This window comes from Salmo salar, chromosome 25 (genome assembly GCF_965601325.2).
Source record: "Salmo salar chromosome 25, fSalSal1, whole genome shotgun sequence".
In the NCBI taxonomy this organism is placed as follows: Eukaryota; Metazoa; Chordata; class Actinopteri; order Salmoniformes; family Salmonidae; genus Salmo; species Salmo salar.
Window position 1 is genome coordinate 14,169,815 of NC_138315.1, and position 27,349 is coordinate 14,197,163.

At 43.7% G+C, this 27,349-nt stretch overlaps 1 protein-coding gene across 1 annotated transcript in view; it reads right to left on the reverse strand.

Annotated features, from left to right (window-relative positions):
• LOC106586190 (voltage-gated inwardly rectifying potassium channel KCNH7) overlaps positions 1-27,349 on the reverse strand; it is a 116,367-nt gene that overhangs the window by 59,088 nt on the left and 29,930 nt on the right. Inside the window, exons 4-7 of the mRNA XM_082968906.1 lie at positions 14,572-15,012; positions 13,713-13,927; positions 11,967-12,392; positions 42-441 (exon numbers count right to left, since the gene is read on the reverse strand). Of these exons, the coding sequence (XP_082825032.1) occupies positions 42-441; positions 11,967-12,392; positions 13,713-13,927; positions 14,572-15,012 (1,482 nt within the window). The remainder of the gene's footprint in view (positions 1-41; positions 442-11,966; positions 12,393-13,712; positions 13,928-14,571; positions 15,013-27,349) is intronic.

Consider the following 27,349-nt stretch of genomic DNA (forward strand, 5'->3'; position numbering starts at 1 on the left):
ATTTAAGGACAAAAGATACACAATGAATAGTTCAGACTCACAGCCTATCAGCATGACACAGATGGAGAAGATCTTTTCTGAGTTGGTATTTGGGGAGACATTCCCAAAGCCCACGCTGGTTAGACTGCTGAACGTGAAGTAAAGTGCTGTGACATATTTGTCCTTGATGGAGGGCCCAGAACTAGGGTCACTGTAGTTATACCTCTTGCCAATGGACACCCCCAGATTGTCGAGCCAACCAATCTTGTGCTCCAGGTACGGCTTCTCCACATTGCCAATGGCGTACCATATGCAGGCTAGCCAGTGAGCAATAAGTGCAAAGATGCACATGAGTAGCATTAGCACAGCAGCTCCATATTCAGAGTAACGATCCAGTTTCCTGGCCACACGCACCAATCGCAGCAGTCGGGCTGTCTTTAACAGGCCAATCAGAGTGGTGGTCTAAAGAGACAAAACATATGGTGCATATTTAACAAGCACTTCAAGAGACATGATCAGACATTGTGAAATATGTTCCACCTTTTACCAAATAAATACTGAGTGTAAAAAACATTAAGAACACCTTCTCTTTCCATGACATAGACTGACCAGGTGAATCCAGGTGAAAGCTATGGTCCCTTATTGATGTCACTTATTAAATCCACTTTAATCCGTGTAGATGAAGGGGAGGAGACAGGTTAAAGAAGGAATTTTAAGCCTTGAGACAATTGACACATGGATGGGGAAGACAAAATATGTGCCTTTGAACGGGGTATGGTAGTAAGTGCCAGGCGCAACGGTTTGTGTCAAGAACTGCAATGCTGCTGGGTTTTCATGCTCAACCGTTTCCCATGTGTATCAAGAATGGTCCACCACCCAATGACACCCAACCAACTTTATACAACTGTGGGAAGCATTGGAGTCAACATGGGCCAGCATCCCTGTGGAACGCTTTCGACATCTTGTAGAGGTGGGGTGCCACTCAATATTAGAAAGGTGTTCCTAGTGTGGCTCAGTTGGTAGAGCATGGTGTTTGCAATGCCAGGGTTGTGGGTTCGATTCCCACGGGGGACCAGTACAGAAAAAAAAGAATGTATGAAATGTATGCATTCACTACTGTAAGTCGCTCTGGATAAGAGCATCTGCTAAATGACTAAAATGTAAATGTATACTCAATGTATTTACTGTATTTTATTATATGCAAAGTGTGCACTAACTTACAGTATATTAATATCACACAGCTGCATAAAAATATACTTCAGTCCGACAGATGTTTTACCAAAGTTAGCTTTCACCTCTGCTTTAAAAAAGGCTGGAAAAATAGTCAAATTCACTATTTCAACAGTAATGAGCTTTCTCTGCACTCCTCTCAACAGTATAATTCAAAGACTTAATCTTGGCGACTTTCAATGTAACTTGACTCTCTGGTCAAGGGCAAATTAACAGGGAGCTGTGATACAAGCAGCCGGCAGATGAATCCTGCTTTATTGAAGTCTGGGTGGGAGGAAGGTAACACAATGAACGATACCTAGGGAGGTTGCTGCTTGCTCTCTCATCAGCAATGGCTACACTTACACAATCGTCCTCTTTAGGGAGAGAATTTATTTACTTGACAATTAATATGACCCTGGCTGCCATTCATTATTTTTAGAGGGTCCGTAATTGATAACACTGACAGTGGTTCTAATGTACAGTGGGGTCCATAATTATTGGCACCCTTAAAGTGGAAATGACAGCATTTTAACTACATTGCAGATATTTAACAGACATATCAGTCAAAAAGATAAAATTCCCAGTTTTTGCTACAAAACTGACTTTATAAGAGGTTTTAAAAATTGGTTCCATTTGATTCAGCATTCCATGACGTACTGTAATGATGGGGTGGTGAGTCAGAAGCAGCTGCAATGTTTTAACAAAACCAAGAACACGACACTAACATAAGGCAGAACGCCGATACACAAGAACAATACCAACTGGTGAGTGAACATGGGAGAGTGACATATAAAGGGGAGGAAATGATGAAGGTAATGTGAATCAGGTGTGAATTATAATGAGTAACAGGTGCGCGTAATGATGAATCCTGGACCGGTGGTTAGTACTCTGGCGACATCGTATGCCAGAGGGGAGGAGCAGACGTGACGTAACCCCCTCCCCTCTGACGTGCGGCTCCAGCCGTAGGACGACGCCGACCAGGGGGACGACCCCGAGGACGAGGAGCGGGTTGGTCCGGTTGGCGAAGGTGGAAATCACGTATGATGTTGGGGTCCAGAATGTCCTCCACCGGAACCCAACACAGCTCCTCTGGGCCATACCTCACCCAGTCCACCAGAAACTGGAGCCGACCCCCACAACGTCAGGAGTCCAATAGGGATCTGACAGCGTACGCCGGCCCCCCCTCGATGTCCAGGAGGTGTGGGGGACAGCATCAGCTAGGGGACCAGGAACCACTGGCCTGAGAAGGGAGACATGTTAAGAGGATGAGATACGGTAGTGACTGGGTAATTGTATCCTGTATGTCACCCTCCAGAGAACCTTGAACGGCCCCACAACCTGGGGGCTCAGTATCTTGCAGGGCAGGCAGAGCGGGAGGTTCCTGGTAGAGAGCCAGACGCGATCCCCAGGATGGAACACAGGGGTCTCACTGCGGTGACGGTCTGCCTGTTCCTTCTGGCAATGGACAGGAATCCATGGTCACTGAGGCACGGGAAGCGGCAGGAGCTTCCCTGCTGGAGCATTCCGGGGGGCCTTGGTTTGAGCACACACGGAACAGGAGTTGACATACCGTGTAACATCCTGCACCAAGGTGGGCCACCAGTGTTTCTCAGTGAGGGAATGGATGGTGCAAGAAATACCTGGATATCCAGCGACAACAGCTGTGTGCCCAGGTCAACAGCTGATCCCTTATCCCTGTGGAAACGTAGATGCGCATGGGAGGAACATTTCTGGGTCCGTGCTCCCTCTCTAGAGCCTGGCGAATGTCCACATCTACGTCCCAAACCACTGGACCCACGATTTGGGAGGATGGGATTATGGGTGCCTTCTGGACAGAACCCTCTCCGAATTGTAGATACGGGACAGGGCATCGGCCATGAGGTTCTTTGAGCCTGGGCAATAGGTCACCGTGAAGTCGAACCTGGTGAAGAAGAGGGCCCACCTGGCTTGGTGCGGATTCAATTCTCCTCGCTGTCCGTATGTACACAAGGTTCCGATGGTCGGTGAGGATGACGAATGGTTCCTTGGCGCCCTCCAGCCAGTGTCTCCAGTCCTCTAGTGCCAACTTCACCGCCAAGAGCTCCCGATGGCTAACGTCGTAATTCTTCTCTGTGGGGGACAGATTCTTGGAGAAGAAAGCACAAGGAAACAATTTTAATGGGTCCCCCTGTCTTTGTGACAAAACTGCTCCCACACCCAACTCCGATGAGTCTACCTCAAACAAAAGGTAGCATGGGATCTGTGTTTCAGCAAGGGGGCGGAGGTGAAACGCCCCTTGAGGAGACGAAAGGCCTCATCAGCTGCTGGAGGCCAACCCAACCTTGAGGAGGGAGGTGAGAGGGGCGGTGACGGCGCTGAAATTCCTGATGATGCGGCGGTAAAAGTTGGCAAACCCCAAAAACCATTGTAACCCCCTGGTGGTTGGAACTGGCCATGACCTTACCGCATCTACCTTCTTGTCCTACATCCTCACTCCCCGCGGGCTGATTTGGTAGCCCAAGGAGGAGACAGCCCTCTGGTGGAATTGGCACTTCTCTGCCTTGACGAACAGGTGGTTAGCCAAGAGGCATTCCAGGACTGCTCGAACGTGAGTGATGTGATCTTCCAGGTTGGTCGAGAAGATCAGGATGTCATCAATGTAAACAGTCACCTGACGTCCCCCCCGTGTCCCTAAACACCTCATTGACAAATGCCTGGAACACTGACGGAGCATTGGCTAAGCTAAAGGGCATAACCAAGTAGTTGTAGTGACCAGACATCGTGCTGAACGCCGTCTTCCACTCATCCCCTCCCGGATGCGAATGAGATTGTAGGCACTCCGAAGGTCCAGTTTGGTGAAGTACCGGGCCCCGCGGAGCTGCTCGATGGCACCAATGGGAGAGGGTACGATACTTCATGGTGATGTGATTGAGTCCACGGTAATCGATACAAGGGAGTAATCCTCTCACCTTCTTGGCCACGAAGAAGAAACCAGCCGACGCAGGGGATGTGGACCTGCGGATGAAACCATGTTGGAGCGCCTCTTAACCTGTTGGGGCTAGGGGGCAGTATTTGCACAGCCGGATAAAAAACGTACCCGATTTAAACTGGTTACTACTCTTGCCCAGAAACGAGAATATGCATATAATTAGTAGATTTGGATAGAAAACACTCTAAAGTTTCTAGAACTGTTTGAATGGTGTCTGTGAGTATAACAGAACTCATATGGCAGGCCAAAACCTGAGAAGATTCCATACAGGAAGTGCCCTGTCTGACAATTTGTTATCCTTCTAGGGCATCTCTATCAAAAATACAGCATCTCTGCTGAAGTTTGCGGTGTGTATGCTAGTTCTGAACATCACATGCAAATGTAAAAAGCTGGTTTTTGATATAAATATGAACTTGATTGAATAAAACATGCATGTATTGTATAACACAATGTCCTAGGAGTGTCATCTGATGAAGATCATCAAAGGTTAGTGCTGCATTTAGCTGTGGTTTTGGTTTTTGTGACATATATGCTTGCTTTGAAAATGGCTGTGTGATTATTTTTGGCAGGGTACTCTCCTGACATAATCTAATGTTTTGCTTTCGCTGTAAAGCTTTTTTGAAATAGGACAGTGTGGTTAGATTAATGAGAGTCTTGTCTTTAAAATGGTGTAAAATAGTAATATGTTTGAGAAATTGAAGTTATAGCATTTATGAGGTATTTGTATTTCGCGCCACGTGATTCCACTGGCTGTTGACTAGGTGCCCAGGGAGATTAATTGTATTCCTCCATGGCATGGGTCTCAGCCCCTGACAGAGGGTAGATGCGTCTGCGCGGAGGTGTAGCACCGGAAAACAGGTCAATGGCATATCAATGGCGATATGGAGGGAGAGAGGTTGCGCAGGTCTTGGAGTATACCTCCCACCGCTGGCGCTTGGGCCCTCCCTGGCCACAGTACAGACAGAGCCCCAGCTGTATCCGTCTGAGTCGTCCGCCACTGGAAGGCATGTGACCCCTACCTCCATGGGTTCAGGCTCTGATTCCGAACACTCGCTGAAGGAGGGAGAGAAGCGATGAAGATGCCGACGCTCCCGGAGTAGGTTATCCAGATGGATGGCCATTGCAATGAGTGCGTCCAGGGTGAGGTTGTCATCTCGGCAGGCCAGTTTCATCTGGACCTCCTCCCGCAGACCTCTTCTAAATAATGTGCTGAGCGCCGGCTCATTCCATTCACTGGAAGCTGCTACTGTCCGGAAGGTAAGCGCATACTCAGCAGCCGTCTGATTCCCCTGCTGGAGCTGAAGCAGACGCTGACCTCCCTCTGCCCTCCGAGGGATGATCGAAAATATATTTAAACAGAGCCATGAACCCCTCATAAGACTCAAACTCCTCCTCTCCTCTCACCCAGATGGCTGTAGCCCATTCCAATGCCCGCCTAGTCAGCAGAGAAATAACCGTGGCAACCTTCACAGCTGGCCTGGTACATTGTTTGCTGCATCCATTCGGGATGCACCGTTTCAGTTTACATGATTCAATATTTAGGACAAAAACGGACAAATGTAACTAACTCTGGGAATGTCAATACAATCAAACTAACAAGGGCAATGATCACAAGTCAGTCATAACGTGGCTAATAGGTTAGCGTATCTATTTATGTAGCAAGCTAAAGACACAGAGCCTAACGTTAGCTACAGTAGATAACTAGCTATCTGCTAGGAGGATGTCATGTCATTGGAGGAGCAGGTGATTGATGTTTTCCCCTGATATTGTTTTTTGGTGGCTATACACAGCTAGAGTTGCAGGTGTCATTTGGTTAGCTAGAAAGAATTTGAACGACTGTTATACAGTCAGCATATCTCTTGCGTTCGCAAATTCACTGGCTATCTACTCCGACTTCAGAGTACTCTTGTCTGAGTGTGCCAGAGTGCAGAATAACTGATGAATTTAAAAATGAGCAACACCCGCTGAATATGACTGGTATAAGTAAACGTAGGCAAAAAAATGTAATTGTTAGTAATGAACGCTCTAGATAACATGTAAACAGCCTAACCACCTTTGCTAGGGTGAGTAAAATGGTCAGAGTGAAGTGTTCTCTCATTTGTGTCTGTAAGTAGCTAGCTAGCAAGCTAGCCAACTTTAGCCAGTTAGCTTGGGTGCTTGCTTGGGATAAGCAAAAGGACGAGTAGGCTACAGCTGCAGAAGGACAAGCAGGATACCATTACCCGTTGTGTATCAATGCAATTTTGACTGCCAACTAGCTGAACATTTTTGTGAAGGTTATATCTAATGTTCCTTCGTTAGATTGTAGCTCATCTTGCTCTGGCTAGCATTAGTTGTTGATGTGCATAACTGAGAGAGAGATACATTAATACAGCCTACATATTAATGGTTGTTTGATAAAAAAGGACTGTAAAGTTCCCAGATGTAAGAGGACTCCCGCGGTATTTACTGTACATATTTTCAGAAATCCATTCAGGTGTATTTTGTGGCTTTTGGCTAATGCGTTCTAATGATCTAAAGTCGTGCTGTTGCAACTGCCTGTAAACACACAGTCCAGTTTAAAGTATATGATGGCAGGCCAGTGTGGCAAATGGCTTGTTTGCATAAAGGCCTACTGTAGCTCTGATTGACTATGGCGCACCGGTCTGTGTAGAATCCAGTCCTGGACGAGACAGACGTTTTTATTACGTTTTCTTTACTGCAATGTCTATTGATTGTCCAAATGCACGGCCTCATTCCCACTCTATATTGTTATAGAATATTCACAAATGCTTTGGTATACGTAATTCCCAAACATTCTAAGAATTTATGAAAATGTGAAAATGACCATATTCTTCCTGAGGGTGTTTATGAACAGATCTTAATAAGATGTCACGTTGCTAAAATGCTGTCAGTTCCACATGAATAAAGATTAGCAAAAAAGACTGTACAAAATAAATAATACAAATACTGAGCTAAACTCAGCAAAAAAAGAAACGTCCTCTTACTGTCAACTGCGTTTATTTTCAGCAAACTTAACATGTGTAAATATTTGTATGAACACATCAAGATTCAACAACTGAGACATAAACTGAACAAGTTCCACAGACATGTGACTAACAGAAATGGAATAATGTGTCCCTGAACAAAGGGGGGGAGGTCAAAATCAAAAGTAACAGTCAGTATCTGGTGTGGCCACCAGCTGCATTAAGTACTGCAGTGCATCTCCTCCTCATGGACTGCACCAGATTTGCCAGTTCTTGCTGTGAGATGTTACCCCACTCTTCCACCAAGATATCTGTAAGTTCCCGGACATTTCTGGGAGGGAATGGCCCTAGCCCTCACCCTCCGATCCAACAGGTCCCAGATGTGCTCAATGGGATTGAGATCCGGGCTCTTTGCTAGCCATGGCAGAACACTGACATTCCTGTCTTGCAGGAAATCACGCACAGAACGAGCAGTATGGCTGGTGGCATTGTCATGCTGGAGGGTCAAGTCAAGATGAGCCTTCAGGAAGGGTACCACATGAGGGAGGTGGATGTCTTCCCTGTAATGCACAGCGTTGAGATTGCCTGAAATGACAACAAGCTCAGTCCGATGATGCTGTGACACACCTCCCCAGACCATGACGGACCCCTCCACCTCCAAATCGATCCCGCTCCAGAGTACAGGCCTCGGTGTAACGCTCATTCCTTCGACGATAAACGCGAATCCGACCATCACCCCTGGTGAGACAAAACCGCGACTCGTCATCGAAGAGCACTTTTTGCCAGTCCTGTCTGGTCCAGCCCATTGGCGACATTGTTGCCGGTGATGTATGGTGAGGACCTGCCTTACAACAGGCCTACAAGCCCTCAGTCCAGCCTCTCGCAACCTATTGCGGACAGTCTGAGCAGTGATGGAGGGATTGTGTGTTTCTGGTGTAACTCCGGCAGTTGTTGGTACCATCCTGTACCTGTCCCGCAGGTGTGATGTTCGGATGTACCGATCCTGTGCAGGTGTTGTTACGCGTGGTCTGCCACTGTGAAGACGATCAGCTGTCCTTCCTGTCTCCCTGTAGCGCTGTCTTAGGCGTCTCACAGTACGGACATTGCAATTTATTGCCCTGGCCACATCTGCAGTCCTCATGCCTCTTTGCAGCATTCCTAAGGCACATTCATGCAGATGAGCAGGGACCCTGGGCATCTTTCTTTTGGTGTTTTTCAGAGTAAGTAGAAAGGCCTCTTAGTGTCCTAAGTTTTCATAACTGTGACCTTAATTGCCTACCACCTGTAAGCTGTTTGTGTCTTAACGACCGTTCCACAGGTGCATGTTCATTAAATGGAAACTGTGTTTAAACCCTTAACAATGAAGATATTTGGAAGTTATGAATGAAGTTATTTGGATTTTTACAAATTATCTTCGAAAGACAGGGTCCTGAAAAAGGAACGTTTCTTTTTTTGCTGAGTTGATATTTTATGCTTCAATTATTATTTTTTATTCCCTCCATACATAATCTTTCCAGATCCTGGATGTCCTTTGTTTGCACTCATGGAGTACACCCTTCAATTCAAACCACAGGTTTTCAATGGTGTTAAAGTCCGGAGACTGAGATAACTATTTCAAATTGTTGACTTTGTGGTCAATTAACAATTTCTTTTTGGATTTTGATTAGCGCTTGGGGTTATTGTCTGCTGGAAGATCCACTTGCAGGCAAGTGTCAGCCTCCTGGCAGAGGCAACGAAGTTTTGGGCAAAAATGTCCTTGTACTTGATAAAGTTCATGATGCCGTTGACCTAAAGCAGGACTGCCCAACCCTTTTCCTGGAGATCTACCATCCTGTGGGTTTTCAGTCCAACCCTAATGTAACACAACTGATTCTACTAATTAGCTGCTCAACAAGACCTTAACTAGCTGAGTCAGATACACTAAATTAGAGTTGGATTGAAAACATACAGGACAGTAGATCTCTAGGAAGGGGGTTGGGCAGTCCTGACCTAAAGGATAAGTTTGTGTTTTTACAACCAAATCTAAATGTTTTATGTAAATGGGATGTTATAGAATGGTCCAGACACTTTTTTTGAGATTTCACTTGATTTCACTTGTTTACCCCAGCTGTTCCATTCTCTATGTAGCCTGCAACTAGAATGGACAGAGAGGTATCGCTCAAGTCACAACAAAATGGTATATAACGTTGCAGATAAAGTTTGGAATGACACAATTTCATGTGTATACCATCTAAAGACCTGCATCACATTACTGAAATCAAAACAAATCAAATTGTATTTGTCACATGCGCAGGTGTAGACTTTACAGTGAAATGCTTACTACAAGCCCTTAACCAACAAAGCAAAAAAAGAAAAAAGAATAAGAAGTAAAAGTAACAAATAATTAAAGAGCAGCAATAAAATAACAATAGCAAGGCAATATACATAGCGCCTCTTCAACCTCAGGAGGCTGAAGAAATTTGCCTTGTCACCCAAAACCCTGACAAACTTTTACAGATGCACAATCAAGAGCGTCCTGCCGGGCTGCATCACAGCCTGGTATGGCAACTGCACCGCCCTCAACCACAAGGCTCTCCAGAGGGTGGTGCGGTCTGCACAACTCATCACCGGGTGCGAACTACCTGCCCTCCATGACACCTACAGCACCCGATGTCACAGGAAGGCCAAAAATATTTTTTTTAAATGGAAGAGCCCCCGTACAGTACATGCTGCACAACGAAGATGAAGAAGTGAAATGCTTGTTGGGGTAAGTTTCTCAGACACAAGTGAAATTGAGAAAAAAAGGTGTCTGGACCTTTCTATAATATGCCATTTATATCAAAAATGTTGATTTGGTTGTAAAAAAGCTAAATTCTCCTTTAACAACAGCCCCAGGACCAGTGGAAGCAAAATAGCCTCATAACATAAAAAATCTACCATCATATTTTACCATAGGTATGAGGTACTTTTCTGCATATGCTTCTGGTTTTCAACACCAAACCCACCAGTGGTGTGCATGGCCAAAGAGCTAGCTGTATTGTCATGTTATCTGACCATACAGTAGCAATGCCTGGAGTTTGATAAGCGGCATTGACATTTTGATTGGAACCTGGTGCGATGGTCAGATCACATGTAAATAGAGCTCTTTGGCCAAGCACATCAGTGGTGGGTTTGGTGTTGAAAAACAGAAGCATATGCAGAAAAGTACCTCATACCTACAGTACTTGTTAAACAATATATATATTTTTAGAATACAACACAGCTCAGTATTTGATTTGGATTGTATAGTATTCTTTCCTAATCTTTATCAAGGGTGCCAATAATTATGGACCCCACTGTATGTGTGGATGAGACTTTGGTATGTGGCTGTGGGAATGTATGTTTGTTGAATGGGTAGAAATGTCATTGTTGAAGCTGCGGTGATGCTGCAATTATGTGAAACAGATCAAATTGAATCATTGAATGAGCAGCTTTAAGTCTGGACATTCTTTGATGCTTTCTGTAGCAGTTCTCGGCTGAGGAACATACTGCACATGTACAGCATGTCTTTCTAGCACTGTGCTCATGTACATATCCCTGCCTGGCCCCATTTAGCTGTTTGATCTAGCTCCACATAGCTAGGGCTTATAATAGCATTACAGATCCTTTACCAATAGAAAATAGCCTCCTCAATAAAACTATTCAGGGGATGCAAAAGCTTGTTACTAAGTACAAGTACAAAAATATGCATGTAATATTAATAAAAAATGAATTACTAATTTAGTTAAAAGGAAACAACGGTCAGTGTATTATTCCTTTTTTTTTGGAGAGCATACTACTACAATTTCCTACATAATAATACATATAAAAATACATTGCATAGTCTCAAGTCTACAAAAAATATTACTGGAATACCTACAGTGGAATAAAAAACAATACTATGTTATGTATAGTGTGTTGTGCAGCATGTGCAGCCAGCAGGGTATAAGCAACTGAAGCATGGCGGAGAACTTAAACGCAGCGCGGGAGCCTGCTGGCTTGGTTACAAATCTCCCTGATCATTATTGTCTTAGACAAAAAACTGTGCTTTGAAAGGGCAAATATGTGAACCCATGAACACTTGCAGGTTGTGACAAAATAGCTCCCTACACCTGGTTGCAGTTGGTCAATAAATAAACTAATATAAATGGTCAACAATTACCCTCAAATCACCTGTAGCTCTACTGTACTAAAGATCCTGTTTCAACTTCATCCAAAACATACATAAAAAAAATATTTTAAGGTAAAAAATTGGAGACAAACCTTGGTGGCATAGATCGAAGACAATGGGGGTACATTTAACATCGAACGGTTTTGGTTTATTACACTGGTTTTTATTTTGGTTTGTTGTCAATATTCAGTCTGACTCAGCAGCAGTAGAATAGGTGATTATGCTTTATAAGCACGAGCTGTCTCTCATGTTCTGGTGTGCCAACAAAGCATGATAAAGCGCTGAAGTGGCTCCAGACCCTGAAGGGATATTCCCTCATAAATAAACAAGCCAGCCTGCCTGTCCAATGGGCCTTTCACATCTGCATGTAAGCTGTGCACACAGCGCTGCTGACTCTCCCCTCATTTAAATGCATCATTGATTGCCATTTGTAAGCCATTAATCCACGTAAATGGATTTTGAAATGACGGCCATTCAGAAGAAAAAAAAGGCAACATGCAATTTAATACAGTAATCCTTTCAGAGACGAGACAGAGAAATGCAGGCTTTAAGTAGTAGCCCATAAAACTGAGCTTAGTAAATAGGAAAAGAATGGGAACACTGCTAAAGTGATATGCAATAAACCACCCAGAGAGAAAAACACAGGGAAAGACATGCATTAGGGATGACTTACTTCATCTGATCCTGAACCGAAGATAAGCAGGTCAAAGGGGATCGCAGCCACCATGTCTATAAGGAACCAGCCTTTGAAGTATTGAATGGCGATCTTCCCTGGTTGGCTGACCACTTCCTCGTTCAGATTCACATAGGTGGTCCGGAAGTTGATAACAATGTCAACGATGAACATGATGTCCACCATGAAATCCACCACGTTCAGGGGATTGCAGGAGTATCCACACTCGCGCCTCATTTGCTCCTCGCGGTCATTGAGTAGGAAAGCAGCAGAGTACGGAGTAAGAATGGCTGTATAGATGACCAGCAGCAGGATGAGCCAGTCCCACATAGCTTTGAAGGGACTGTAGTGGAGGATGGTGAATCTGTCCATGCGTGGAGTCTGGAGCTTGTATTCTGGAAGGACATCAGCACCAAGTGACAGTACCTGTAGTAGCAGATAGAGAAGAGGGGACAGCAACCACTAAGAGCACTAATTAACTAGGTTTCTGATAGAAATAAAGTTTTACTCTGTAGATATGAGTGTCAAACTTTTGTCGGAATGGCAAAATATTAATCTGACAGTTTAACCAGAGTCTGCTTTGAACTCACTTGACTCAGCTAACCTGAGAGTAAGTGCTGCGCAGTCCTCTCCTCTCAATTGTCAGACATGACAATCGCCCCTGTCTTGGGATGTGAATCATGTGACTTCCAATATAGATGTGTTCCACAGGATCACTGCCTTACTGTCCCACATTCTGGCAGTAAGTGGTAGTAAATTCATCTATTGATTTTGATTAATTTGATATGGTATGATAGTATTGAAGGAGGTTAATCAGGTAACGTATCCTAGCTGTACATCTTTTGAAAAGACTACTTCGTGCTCTTTTTTTTTAGACATTTGTAGTGCTCGATTCGTAACAATGGTACAGATACAACAGACAGTGTCCAACGTTCGACAGCTTGTTTAACATCTCTGTAAGCTTCTCTCCATGGTTGGACTCTATGGCTTATTATGGTTATTCAAGCAATGTTGTAATCTAACAGCCAGTGAGTACGTGGCTTTCCTCTCCTCTGGATCTTAATGAGCTGTGACAGTCTTCAAGGAAATACCTATCTGCTGATAGATAGTGCAGGAGAAATGATGAGGACAGAGGGTTTGTTTAATGTTGCCTCAGCACATCCACAAGAAGAATTATGGATTCTTCATTGCATCCATCCCGCGAGCTACTGATGTGAAAAACCCCCATTGAATGGCCAATTCCAGGTACAGCAACACAGAGATAGAGAGTTCAGTAGGACGATGGCTGTATGTATGAGTGAGAATGGCTTGTCCCTTCTATAGATTGTCATTGTCAGGAGTGCTTTTGTTTTCGCCTGTCAGAGAAGGTCTGAGTTTACAGGAAACCTTGGTTTTCTATCCTACAGACTGTGCTGAGGTTTGACACTGACATTAATGAGACGACAGTCACTGTACGGCAGTTAGTTGTCCTAGGCACAGGTAGAAGAGCTTTTCTGCTACACACTACACTGCTGGACTTGTTTTTCCACAGAGCACAAGCCTCAATTCATTGAGGATGACCAAGCAGCCATTAGCGCAACAAAAATGATAATGTGCCAGGCATTCATTAGGTACATGTCTTATTTTCTGCATGATGTAACAGGAAAGTTGTACGAAAAAAGAAAAAAGATATTTTAATGTGATTATACCAACAAATGTCACAACGGTCAAATGTGCTTTCCATACAAATGGCGTCAACTGTCTCACCTGTGTGACTTTTTCAGTGACGTTGTGCGTTCTGTCCTTGACCTTGGGTGCTATGATAGTGTTTTCTGATGACGGAGGAGATTGTGCCTTATTTTCGTTATTCCGCTCTGCGAAGTTGAGCGCAATCAGCGGGATCTTGTTGATGGTGCTGTACTTGTTGATGTTGGACTCCGAGGTGGAGCCCAGCAAACTGGACTTGAAATGATTGAACGGACCTGGAACGTAAAGAAAACCCAAAGGAATTGACTATAGAGAGAGAGGTGGTAATACAGTATAGCACAGCTCTAGTAAAGAGCATGCAGTAGTATTCATGGGAAGCGGACAGAGCATGGCTGTCTTTCATGCAGGTGTTGGGTGGGGATGGCAATATTAGCAATCAGTTGAGGCAGCAGGCTTTCATTCAGGAGGTGATGATCAATCATCAAAGGACATTTAAAATAAGCTGACATGACAAAAGCGTCACCACACCTAAATGTCTAAGTCACAACACATTCTCAAGTGCAGCACTTTCATTGAGCGTAGAATTTCAGGGCGAAATAATCTTAATTGAGGGCAATTGTCTTGATTAGGATACATGCTTCAAACAGTCCAGTGCACATCAAGCATGGTCAGAGAACACATCATTACCTCTGATATAGCGACCATTGTCTAAAAGCAGCATTATATAGGTGAGAAGAAGAGAGAAATACATAGTACTGTGGATGCAGATAATGCTGACATAAATCTGTAATAGTATACTATCATGCACAATTATTGAGCCAGGAGCACTCTCAATTCACAAAGATGACAATAGCTCTGTCCCCATTCGAAACCGAGGTACCACAAGGCTTTCATTAGACATTTCATTATCCTACTTTACCTTCACTTGCGTGTCGGTCCCTGAACATGCTCTTGGAGTTGCTGAAGCCTTCTATGTCGTGGACGGAGGATGCTCGCCTCATGCTGCTCCCGCTGATGCTGCCTCTGGAGATGGTGTGTCCCAGGCAGGTGGTGGACTGGTGCGCCTCCATCTGGTACAGCCTTTCCCAGGGGTACTGCTTGGGAGAGGAGTGGCTCAGGGGTCCGGGACCATGCAAACTGGCCTGAGAGGAGTGGTGGCTGGAGCTGATGAGGGCCCGTGTGTCTTTGGCATTGGTGGGGCTGCAGTTTTCCTTGGTCGGGGGCGACTGGAAATTGGTCAGAGCCACCGAGGAGGAGGGGGAGTCCACCATGACGGCATCTGGGTCCTCTTGTGGAAGAGACTGTTTGTTGGAGACCAGACTCAAGGCAGCCTGGCGGAATCGGAAGAATCGTCCCTTTCCTAAACAACAGAAAATGTTGGACGACTGAAGAAGTGACACAAAAGTATGATTTTTGACTTTAAAACAAAATGTCAAGGATCTCAATCACAAGCAATGGCAACAACTCTTCAGTCAATTCAGTCATATTTTCAATTAATGCAAATCTCATTACCGTTCTTTGAGTTGGAAGGTGCACTTTCATTTCTCTGACTGTGTGGAATTCTATAATTAGATTACCCTATATGTGTTCATGATCAAACAGGGGAAGGTAAGCAGGAGAATCAACCTTTTAATCCAATGGCATTCAATGGTACATGACTGAATCACCTTGGTTGGCTCATTATGCCTTGGTGCATAGTGTGTATACTGCAGTTATGCCTATCATGTATGTAGTGCTCTGTCTTCTTTGATGATTCATTAATTCAACTTTGATCAACTTTGTATACTGCAGGGTGTCATTATCCATCATACCGCGTTCAAGGGTATAAGTCGAAACACTTAACGGGAAAAGGAATCTCCTTCCTTTATTGAACTGAGAGAGATGGTGTGTCCTGTCCGGTATCCCATCTCATGTGTGTCCACTGTCCAGTAATATCTTCGGAGAGGACACACAGGCACATTATAGACGCCACCTTGGGAGGGAACTGTAGTTTGGGATCATTAGCAATAGAAGAAGGGTTGAAAGTGAGCCCCAGGCTCACTCATAAATATGAGGCAGCCATCATTCAGCACTCTCCTTACATAATGTTACTGCCATCTGTTTCCATTCTCCGGGCCACATGCGCTGATGTTACAACAACCCTAACACACAATAAAGCCATCACACTCAACAGGGCTCCTGGACAGGCCTCTAAAATAGCCCCTAATGGCAGGAGGCCTGCAATTTACATAGTGATACATGACTCAGTGTCTCTGTTGTAGGTGTCTCCGTTTACAGTCATATTAGATGCCTGAGGGAAGTAGGCGGAAGAGGGAAGACTTCTGAAGTTCTGCTTGTTTCGACTGCCCCTAAAAACCAACTAATCCCTTTGAAAAGGGCCTACTGTTGAAGTCGGAAGTTTACATACACCTTAGCCAACTACATTTATACTCAGTTTTTCACAATTCCTGACATTTAATCCTAGTAAAAATTCCCTGTCTTGGGTCGGTTAGGATCACCACTTTGTTTTAAGAATGTGAAATGTCAGAATAATAGTAGAGAGAATGATTTACTTCAGCTTTTATTTCTTTCATCACATTCCCAGTGGGTCAGAAGTTTACATACACTCAATTAGTATTTGGTAGCATTGCCTTTAAATTGTTTAACTTGGGTCAAACGTTTCGGGTAGCCTTCCACAAGCTTCCCACAATAAGTTAGGTGAATTTTGGCCCATTCATCCTGACAGAGCTGGTGTAACTAAGTCAGGTTTGTAGGCCTCCTTGCTCTCACACACTTTTTCAGTTCTGCCCACAAATGTTCTATGGGATTGAGGTCAAGGCTTTGTGATGGCCACTCCAATACCTTGACTTTGTTGTCCTTAAGCCATTTTGCCACAACTTTGGAAGTATGCTTGGGGTCATTGTCCATTTGGAAGACACATTTGCGACCAAGCTTTAACTTCCTGACTGATGTCTTGAGATGTTGTTTCAATATATCCACATAATTTTCCTCCCTCATGATGCCATCTACAGTGCCTTGCGAAAGTATTCGGCCCCCTTGAACTTTTCGAACTTTTGCCACATTTCAGGCTTCAAACATAAAGATATAAAACTGTAATTTTTTGTGAAGAATCAACAACAAGTGGGACACAATCATGAAGTGGAACGAAATTTATTGGATATTTCAAACTTTTTTAACAAATAAAAAACTGAAAAATTGGGCGTGCAAAATTATTCAGCCCCCTTAAGTTAATACTTTGTAGCGCCACCTTTTGCTGCGATTACAGCTGTAAGTCGCTTGGGGTATGTCTCTATCAGTTTTGCACATCGAGAGACTGACATTTTTGCCCATTCCTCCTTGCAAAACAGCTCGAGCTCAGTGAGGTTGGATGGAGAGCGTTTGTGAACAGCAGTTTTCAGTTCTTTCCACAGATTCTCGATTGGATTCAGGTCTGGACTTTGACTTGGCCATTCTAACACCTGGATATGTTTATTTGTGAACCATTCCATTGTAGATTTTGCTTTATATTTTGGATCATTGTCTTGTTGGAAGACAAATCTCTCTGTCCCAGTCTCAGGTCTTTTGCAGACTCCATCAGGTTTTCTTCCAAAATTGTCCTGTATTTGGCTCCATCCATCTTCCCATCAATTTTAACCATCTTCCCTGCCCCTGCTGAAGAAAAGCAGGCCCAAACCATGATGCTGCCACCACCATGTTTGACAGTGGGGATGATGTGTTCAGGGTGATGAGCTGTGTTGCTTTTACGCCAAACATAACGTTTTGCATTGTTGCCAAAAAGTTTGATTTTGGTGTCATCTGACCAGAGCACCTTCTTCCACATGTTTGGTGTGTCTCCCAGGTGGCTAGTGGCAAACTTTAAACGACACTTTTTATGGATATCTTTAAGAAATGGCTTTCTTCTTGCCACTCTTCCATAAAGGCCAGATTTGTGCAGTATACGACTGATTGTTGTCCTATGGACAGAGTCTCCCACCTCAGCTGTAGATCTCTGCAGTTCATCCAGAGTGATCATGGGCCTCTTGGATGCATCTCTGATCAGTCTTCTCCTTATATGAGCTGAAAGTTTAGAGGGACGGCCGGGTCTTCGTAGATTTGCAGTGGTCTGATACTCCTTCCATTTCAATATTATCGCTTGCACAGTGCTCCTTGGGATGTTTAAAGCTTGGGAAATCTTTTTGTATCCAAATCCGGCTTTAAACTTCTCCACAACAGTATCTCGGACCTGCCTGGTGTGTTCCTTGTTCTTCATGATGCTCTCTGCGCTTTAAACGGACCTCTGAGACTATCACAGAGCAGGTGCATTTATACAGAGACTTGATTACACACAGGTGGATTCTATTTATCATCATTAGTCATTTAGGTCAACATTGGATCATTCAGAGATCCTCACTGAACTTCTGGAGAGAGTTTGCTGCACTGAAAGTAAAGGGGCTGAATAATTTTGCACGGCCAATTTTTCAGTTTTTTATTTGTTAAAAAAGTTTGAAATATCCAATAAATTTCGTTCCACTTCATAATTGTGTCCCACTTGTTGTTGATTCTTCACAAAAAAATACAGTTTTATATCTTTATGTTTGAAGCCTGAAATGTGGCAAAAGGTCGAAAAGTTCTAGGGGGCCGAATACTTTCGCAAGGCACTGTATTTTGTGAAGTGCACCAGTCCCTCCTGCAGCAAAACACCCCCACAACATGATGCTGCCACCCCATGCTTCACGGTTGGGATGGTGTTCTTCGGCTTTGCCGCCTAGAAATAAAATTCTAGGATGCAAAGCTAAGCTAAAAGCTAAAAGGGGAGAAGATGCAGAGAAAAAAGATGGATTGGATCCTGAAAAAGTGGCCACAATAACTGGTGAGTGAGGGGGGGGGGGGCAGGTCAGAGTTTGGGAAACCCATTCTAAATCTATGTATGTATTATTTGTAGCATTGTACAGCTAAGCCAGAGTCATTATCTTCAGTCCTAACTCAAATAAAAATATCTGGCTGTGTCATTATGACTTTGGAGAATTATTTATGACACATTGAACTTATTTAATTTGAACAATTCTAGGTGGCAAAGCTAAAAGGGGAGAACATGCAGAGAAAAAATAAGGATTGGATCCTGAAAAAGTGGCCACAATAACTGGTGAGTAGATTTTGTTTATCGGTATTCAGCCCCTATGCTATGAGACTTGAAATTGAGCTCAGCTGCATCCTGTTTCCATTGATCATCCTTGAGACGTTCCTACAACTTAATTGGAATCCAGCTGTGGTAAATTCAATTGATTGGACATGATTTGGAAAGGCACACACCTGTCTATATAAGGTCCCACTGTTGACACTGTATGTCAGAGCAAAAACCAAGCGATGAAGTCGAAGGAATTGTCTGTAGAGCTCTGAGATCTGGGGAAGGGTACAGCATTGAAGGTCCCCAAGAACACAGTGGCCTCCATCATTCTTAAATGGAAGAAGTTTGGAACCATCAAGACTCTTCCTAGAGCTGGCCTCCTGGCCAAACTGAGCAATTGAGGGAGAAGGGACTTGGTTAGGGAGGTCACCAAGAACCCGATTGTCACTCTGACATAGCTCCAGAGTTCCTATATGTGGAGATGGGAGAACATTCCAGAAGGCAGCACTCCACCAATGGGGCCTTTATGGTATTGGCCAGATGGAATCCACTCCTCAGTAAATGACACAAGACAGCCCGCTTTGAGTTTGCCAAAAGGCACCTAAAGACTCTGAGACCATGAGAAGATGCTCTGGTCCGATGAAACCAAGATTGAACTCTTTGGCCTGAATGCCAAGCGTCATGTCTGGAGAGAAACCTGGCACCATCCCTATGGTGAAGCATGTTGGTGGCAGCATCATGCTGTGGGGATGTTTTTCAGCGGCAGAGACTGTGAGACTAGTCAGGATTGAGGGAGAGATGAACGGAGCAAAGTACAGAGAGATCCTTGATGAAAACCTTCTCCAGAGCCCTCAGGACCTCAGACTGGGGTGAAGGTTCACCTTCCAAAAAAACAATTTAATAGATTTTAGAATAAGGCTGTAACGGAATAAAATGTGTAAAAAGTAAAGGGGTCTGAATACTTTCCAAATTCACTGTATATTTTGAGAATCATTATCACTATCATTGCTAGCATAGCTGACAATAGCTAGCTAGCTACCAACTAGCTAGCTGGCTAACATTACCCTACCTCAATAAAACTTGGATGTGGCTTGGAAACATGATAACATTTCAAAAGAAGGCACATAATTAGTAAGAAAAACATTTGTCATGATTGTGATGTCACCAGATTGACTTTAGATGCAGTATAACTTTAGACAGCTAACTAAGTTTGAGGGGACCACTGTATTTAGCTGGCTAACATTAGCATTGCCGGCTATTTTTGACAAACTTTGCCTGTAACAGTAATGGCAACATTGCCATCTCTCTAAAGTAAATTTGACGATATCATAATATGGCAAATTTGTTTCCTAATATTTACTTGCCTACTTTAGCAATGCCATCATATTTCCATGCCACTCTAAGTTAGTGTCATTTAAACGAAACAGTCACATTAGCCTCCAAGGTGCAAACCATGTCTAGGTCACAAATAAATATTGGATGCAGCTATTGTGGTACTAGCTAACTCATAACTGACTACAACAGTGTACTAACTAGCAGCAACAAACATCAAACCAACCCAGGGCCATAGCAACTGCCTGAAGCTAATCCAATCTGGATCCAGTCAGTCTACATCTGTAAAGAATAGAATTAGCTTCCAAAGGATATTACGTTATTTCTCAAGCCATGTTAATAATTGAAGGATGATGACAATCGTTGACCCTGTTGTTCTGTTAGACAAAGTGCACAGCTGGGTGCCAGACTGATCCCTTGGTCCCCATAAACGGATGCCGGGACCTGCCAGAAGAAGTAAAGTTGGGTATCATAACATGTCCAGCAATGTGATTGCAATGGTTTAGTGACCTCAAAATCATTTAATTCACCGTTCACTTGCTATTTTCACAGCTTGTCAGGCAAGACCTCAGAATAAAAGTGTTATGCGACACAAGTACCCTTGTGACACCTCCTCCGTTGTTGCCAGTCTCCCTCTGCAACAGATTTCACAGGCTCATCATTTGTACAAATACAGAAAGTAACCCTCTTCGTTACTTTGATGCGTTTGATAACCCAATTGTGAAACATAATTGATGTAAACTGATATTATTCTTAGATGCGTATAATGTCAAACTATTTGCAAGCATTTCGCTACACCCGCAATAACATCTGCTAAACACGTGAATGTGACTAATACAATTTGATTTGATTTATCCAAGGCATAACGTAGCCTGGTGAAACCAGCCTGATCGCTGTGTTCACCATTCTATTTCACATCACATTTTATGACGTGAGATCAGGTTGGTTCCACCAGGCTAATCACCATTGATCATGTCATCAGTGCACTGTGTGTTTGTGTGTGACCGACCAGTATCTTTGATGAGGGGCCAGGAGCTAATCTACAGTTCTATGCCCATCAATGGGGCTCTGGCAAAACCTCACCTCCAGCCTCACCTCTTGCCTGCTCACCAATGGTTGTAGATGGGGAGAACAGAATTAGGTTTCGTCTGACTTGTTCAAACTTCATCATAGGTAATATCTGACACATATGTACTATCTTCACTGCCATTGGTACTGTAATAGAACAGTGACTATGTGTGTATGTGTTCACAGAAACATGTATTGGGCCAGCACTTGGGGACTTGCAAGGGGATGTGATGGAGTCCAGACTGACAGACAGGCTTGATACTGATGTCTCTGAATGGGGAGAGACCTGGCACTCGGCATAAACATTTTACTAGACACAACTTTTACCTGTATTGTCTTTTTTAAATAATTGAATTGAATGGTATCAGTCAATATGGGGAGGGAGAAACCCTGTGTATTCTGCACCAGGATCAGGGGACTCCTGTTGTATATGGGACACCACACAGGAAGGTATATGACCACTCTGACATGTTTGACAAGGTAGCCCCATTACCACCAGACAAAATGGCGATAGGCACAGGATCTGTATCGGCTGGGAATGACAACATGAAAGGTACACGTTGTTATATTAGCAGAACACTGCTTCTATGATATAATGTAAAGGGTGTTTTATTCTACATGGACCTGGTACTACATTTGAAAGTTATCAAAACATTTAGCTTACAATAAGCAGGAAATCAGGAATCCGTCAACTAGAATTAAAGAAAACATGGGAATTTTGGACAAGTTACTGTAATTTTGCAACCATACCCCTACATGTAGCTTTTTTGGTAGTAGCCTAGCCCAGCTATGCCCCTGTAAGATGTATAGTACTGGTTAAAGACATGCTCTGGAACTTTGGTGACTACTAAGTATCTATGAGAAAAATTACTGTCACCTCAATTTGCCACAAAATAACTAGTTTAGAAGCAACTTCTTTGCTGGAAGCTGTCACTATATTTTCCCCCACGTTGGCCATCCACCTAGCAATTCGATTTCAACCAATGAGCTTCAGCCCCTCGCTATATGACTGACAGCTAGCATGATGCACCCACAGCAGAGTGAGAGAGAGAAAAATGACGTGATATAGTACGCAATTTACAGGGACCACTTTTGGCTTGTGAGTGCAACTTTCTGAACTTCTGGCTAAAAAGTATACAAATATACCAGAGAATCTCTTTAATATCATGGATCATACAGATCATTATGATGAGATCAAATGGACTCAATGCTGCTTCCACACCGATCTCAACAAACCATTTCTGTATGGACCGCGCTTTGTGCACGGGGCATTGTCATGCTGAAACAGGAAGGGGCCTTCCCCAAACTGTTGCCCCAAAGTTGGAAGTACAGAATCATCTTCACTGGAACTAAGGGGCCTAGCACGAACCATGAAAAACAGCCCCAGACCATTATTCCTCCTCCACCAAACTGTACAGTTGGCACTATGCATTGGGGCAAGTAGTGTTCTCCTGGCATCCGCCATACCCAGATTTGTCCGTCGGACAGCCAGATGGTGAAGCGTGATTCATCACTCCAGAGAACGCGTTTCCACTGCTCCAGAGTCCAATGGCGGCAAGCTTTACACCACTCCAGTCAATGCTTGGCATTGCGCATGGTGATCTTAGGCTTGTGTGCGGCTGCTTGGCCATGGAAACCCATTTCATGAAGCTCCCGACAAAAGGTTATTGTGAGAGGCAGTTTGAAACTCAGTAGTGAGTGTTGCAACCGAGGACATATTTTTACATGATACGCCCTTCAGCACTTGGCGGTCCTGTTCTGTGAGCTTGTGTGGCCTACCACTTCGTGGCCGTTGTTGCTCCTAGATGTTTCCATTTCAGAATAACAGCACTGGGCAGCTGACCTGGGAAGCTCAAGCAAGACAGAAATTTGATGAACTGACTTGTTGGAAAGGTGGCATCCTACGACAGTGCAATGTTGAAAGTCACTGAGCTCTTCAGTATGGGCCATTCTACTGCCAATGTTTGTCTTTGGAGATTACATGGCTGTGTGCTTGATTTTATATACCTAAATATCCGAATACACTAATTTGAAGGGGTGTCCACATACTTTTGGCCATGTAATGTATGTCATGTAATAGATTGGCATCATCACTCTTATGGTCTGTAAGGAAGATGTCTCTCTGGTTTCTGCCCTGTGGAATAGCAAGTAGGTAGGTGACAAGGACGATGGTTCCAGCAGTTTACAAACAATAGGTCTAACCCATCATTGAGTGTACCTGTTGGGCCAAACATGTTGTTCGTAAATGGCTGGAACCATCTCCCCAGATGGCCATCTACCTGCCTGTTGTTCCACACCGACAATTTTCAGTTGTACATATTACAATACAGTGTAGCCTTTTGTCAGCTGATGCTCAGTCAGTTTTAAACAACAGCTGTCGCTAATTGAGGTTATGTGATGGCTCATCAGTGATTCTATAGAAGCGGCAGCAGCATAGAGTTTACTTGATTCATCTATGTCTTCAGCATTGCATGGGCTGATGACAACTCGGAGGAGAAATTGAAGATGATGCTGAGATTGCTAGTGGTTTTAAATTGATTGATCATTTCACAGAAATGACAAATCCACTAACACAATCATAGCTAAATCTTCTGTAGGGTTCACATGAGCAAAGTACTAGGTTTGAGAATAGAATCGGACCGACAGGTCATGTGGCCAGGTGCCGCAGCTCCCCCGGGGCCGTTACTGGCTCCAGGCTCAGGGCTGGGTCCCGCCACCAGCTCACGGCCCAGCAGCCCCACCCGTAGCACGCGCTCCAGCAGGTATATTTCACTGGTCATCCCCAAAGCCAACTCCTCCTTTGGCTGCCTTTCCTTCCAGTTCTCTGCTGCCAATGACTGGAACGAATTGCAAAGATCACTGAAGCTGGAGTCTTATATCTCCCTCACTAACTTTAAGCATCAGCTGTCAGAGCAGCTTACTGATCATTGCACCTGTACACAGCCCATCAGTAAATAGTCCACCCAACTACCTCATCCCCATATTGTTTTTTTTTTTTTGCTCCTTTGCACCCCAGTATCTCTACTTGCACATTCATCTTCCGCACATCTATCACTCCAATGTTTAATTGCTAAATTGTAATTATTTCGCCACTATGGCCTATTCATTGCCTTACCTCCCTAATCTTACTACATTTGCACACACTCTATATAGATTTTTCTATTGTGTTATTGACTGTACGTTTGTTTATCCCATGTGTAACTCTGTGTTGTTGTTTTTGTCGCACTGCTTTGCTTTATCTTGGCCAGGTCGCAGTTGTAAATGAGAACTTGTTCAACTGGCCTACCTGGTTAAATAAAAGTGAAATAAAAATAAAAATATATATATTTTTGTTTGACATTCCTCTATCGTAATCAGTCCTCTTTCACCCCAGCTGCCAAACTAACCCTGATTCAGATGATCATCGTGATTACGGAGACATAACTTATAGATCGGCAGGTAAGGGTGCTCTTGAGCGGCTAGATGTTCTTTACCATTCGGCCATCAGATTTGCCACCAATGCTCCTTATAGGACACATCACTGCACTCTATACTCCTCTGTAAACTGGTCATCTCTGTATACCCGTTGCAAGACCCACTGGTTGATGCTTATTTATAAAAACCCTCTCAGGCCTCACTCCCCCCGATCTGAGATATCTACTGCAGCCCTCATCCTCCACATACAACACCCGTTCCGCCAGTCACATTCTGTTAAAGTTCCCCAAAGCACACACATCGTCTTTTCAGTTCGCTGCAGCTAGCGACTGGAACGAGCTGCAACAAACACTCAAACTGGACAGTTTTATCTCAATCTCTTCATTCAAAGACTCAATCATGGACACTGTTACTGACAGTTGTGGCTGCTTTGTGTGATGTATTGTTGTCTCTACCTTTTTGCCCTTTGTGCTGTTGTCTGTGCCCAATAATGTTTGTACCATGTTTTGTGCTGCTACCATGTTGTGTTGCAACCATGTTGTTGTTATGTTGTGTTGCTACCATGCTGTGTTGTCATGTGTTGCTGCCTTGTTATGTTGTTGTCTTTGGTCTCTCTTTATGTAGTGTTGTCCCTTTTGTTCTGATGTGTGTTTTGTCCTATAGTTATATTGCAGGAGGCCTTTTGCCTTTTGGTAGGCCGTCCATTGTGAATAAGAATTTGTACTTAACTGATATGCCTAGTTAAATAAAGGTCAAATAACAAATTAAATAAATGTAACACTTTTGTGTATGCTAAATACATTTTGTATATATTCTCTATCCACAGGAGATGGACATCAGCAGTCATGAACCCCCAGTCCCGCATCCACCAGACCTTGACCTTCCTTTGGGCTTCCAGGGGCCTGGCAATTTCCTTACCATATTGGAGTGACAATCATCGAGCTAGAATAACATTATGTAAAGATGTATAAATGTAAATACTATTCAAAGAGACAAATTACATTTTTTCATAAAACAATCAGTGGACTTTATATATAACAAATGCATTCACATACACATTGCATTCGGAAAGTATTCAGACCGCTTGACTTTTTCTACATTTTGTTTCAATACAGCCTTATTCTAAAATGGAATAAATAAAAATAAATAAATCTACACACAATATCCCATAATGACAAAGCAGGTTTTTTTTATTTTTTTTGCAAATGCATAAAATAAATAAATAAATGGAAATACCTTATTTACATAAGTATTCAGACCCTTTGCTAAGAGCCTTGAATTTGAGCTCAGGTGCATCCTGTTTCCATTGATCATCCTTGAGATGTTTCTACAACTTGAATGGAGTCCACCTGTGGTAAATTGAATTGATTGGACATGATTTGGAAAGGCACACACCTGTCTATATAAGGTCCCACAGTTGACAGTGCATGTCAGAGCAAAAACCAAGCCATGAGGTCGAGGTAAATTGTCTGTAGAGTGCAGAGACAGGATTGTGTCGAGGCACAGATCTAGGGAAGGGTACCAAAACATTGCAGCATTGTAGGTCCCAAAGAACACAGTGGCCTCAATCGTTCTTAAATGGAAGAAGTTTGGAACCACCAGACTCTTCCTAGAGCTGGCCGCCCAGCCAAACTGAGCAATCGGGGGAGAAGGGCCTTGGTCAGGGAGGTGACCAAGAACCCGATGGTCATTCTGACAGAGCTCCAAAGTTCCTCTGTGGAGATGGGAGTACCTTCCAGAAGGACAACCATTTCTGCAGCACTCTACCAATCAGGCCTTTATGGTAGAGTGGCCAGACAGTAGCCACTCCTCAGTAAAAGGCACATGAAAGCCCACTTGGAGTTTGCCAAAAGGCACATAAAGGACTCTCAGACCATGAGAAACAATATTCTCTGGTCTGATGAAACCGAGATTGAAGTCTTTGGCCTGAATGCCAAACGTCAGGTCTGGAGGAAACCTGGCACCATCGCTACGGTGAAGCATGGTGGTGGCAGCATCATGCTGTGGGGATGTTTTTCAGCTGCAGGGACTGGGATACTAGTCAGGATCGAGGGAAAGATGAACTGAACAAAGTACAGAGAGATCCTGAAAACCTGCTCCAGAGCGTTCAGGATCTTAGGCTGAGGCGAAGCTTTACCCCACTTCAGCCGTCGTGTAAAGTCAAGGGGTTTCAAAACTTTCCGAATGCCCTGTACTGTGTCAACATGGGTTTTCATAAGACACCTAGACTTTTATAAAGCTACGGCTGCAGTAAACTCTCACCTTGTAATGTCCCAAATGAAAATGATTTACACACATTTTTAAAGACCAATCTTATATGATTATGGCCTAATTCCTATATGATTCTTATACAATTCCTGTGTTTCTCACATATGTGACAATATATACTGTCAGACATATAGTTCTGTATAATGCTTGTGTATGAATGTGATGTACTTCATATAAGACACTTATGTGATCCATAGAGACCCTTTCAAAGGTTCCATAAGTGGTACAGTTATACAGGTGTAACAGGGCTATTGTGCTAGAAAACGTTTCATAGCCTACTGGAATGATACTGAATAACGATATTATTCATGCTATCGAATATCCCTGCATTACAGTGGGTAGGAGTTATGTTTAGAAGATATGCATTTTATAGTAAATGAGGCCTATGATATTTCCATTGACATTTTGCCATGCCATCCTGCTGTGTCATCATCTGCTCTCGCTTTTTTGTCATTCGGTCGGACCCTAAACTCGGAGCTTCTACTCCATCCCTTGCTGCTCGACTCATCTG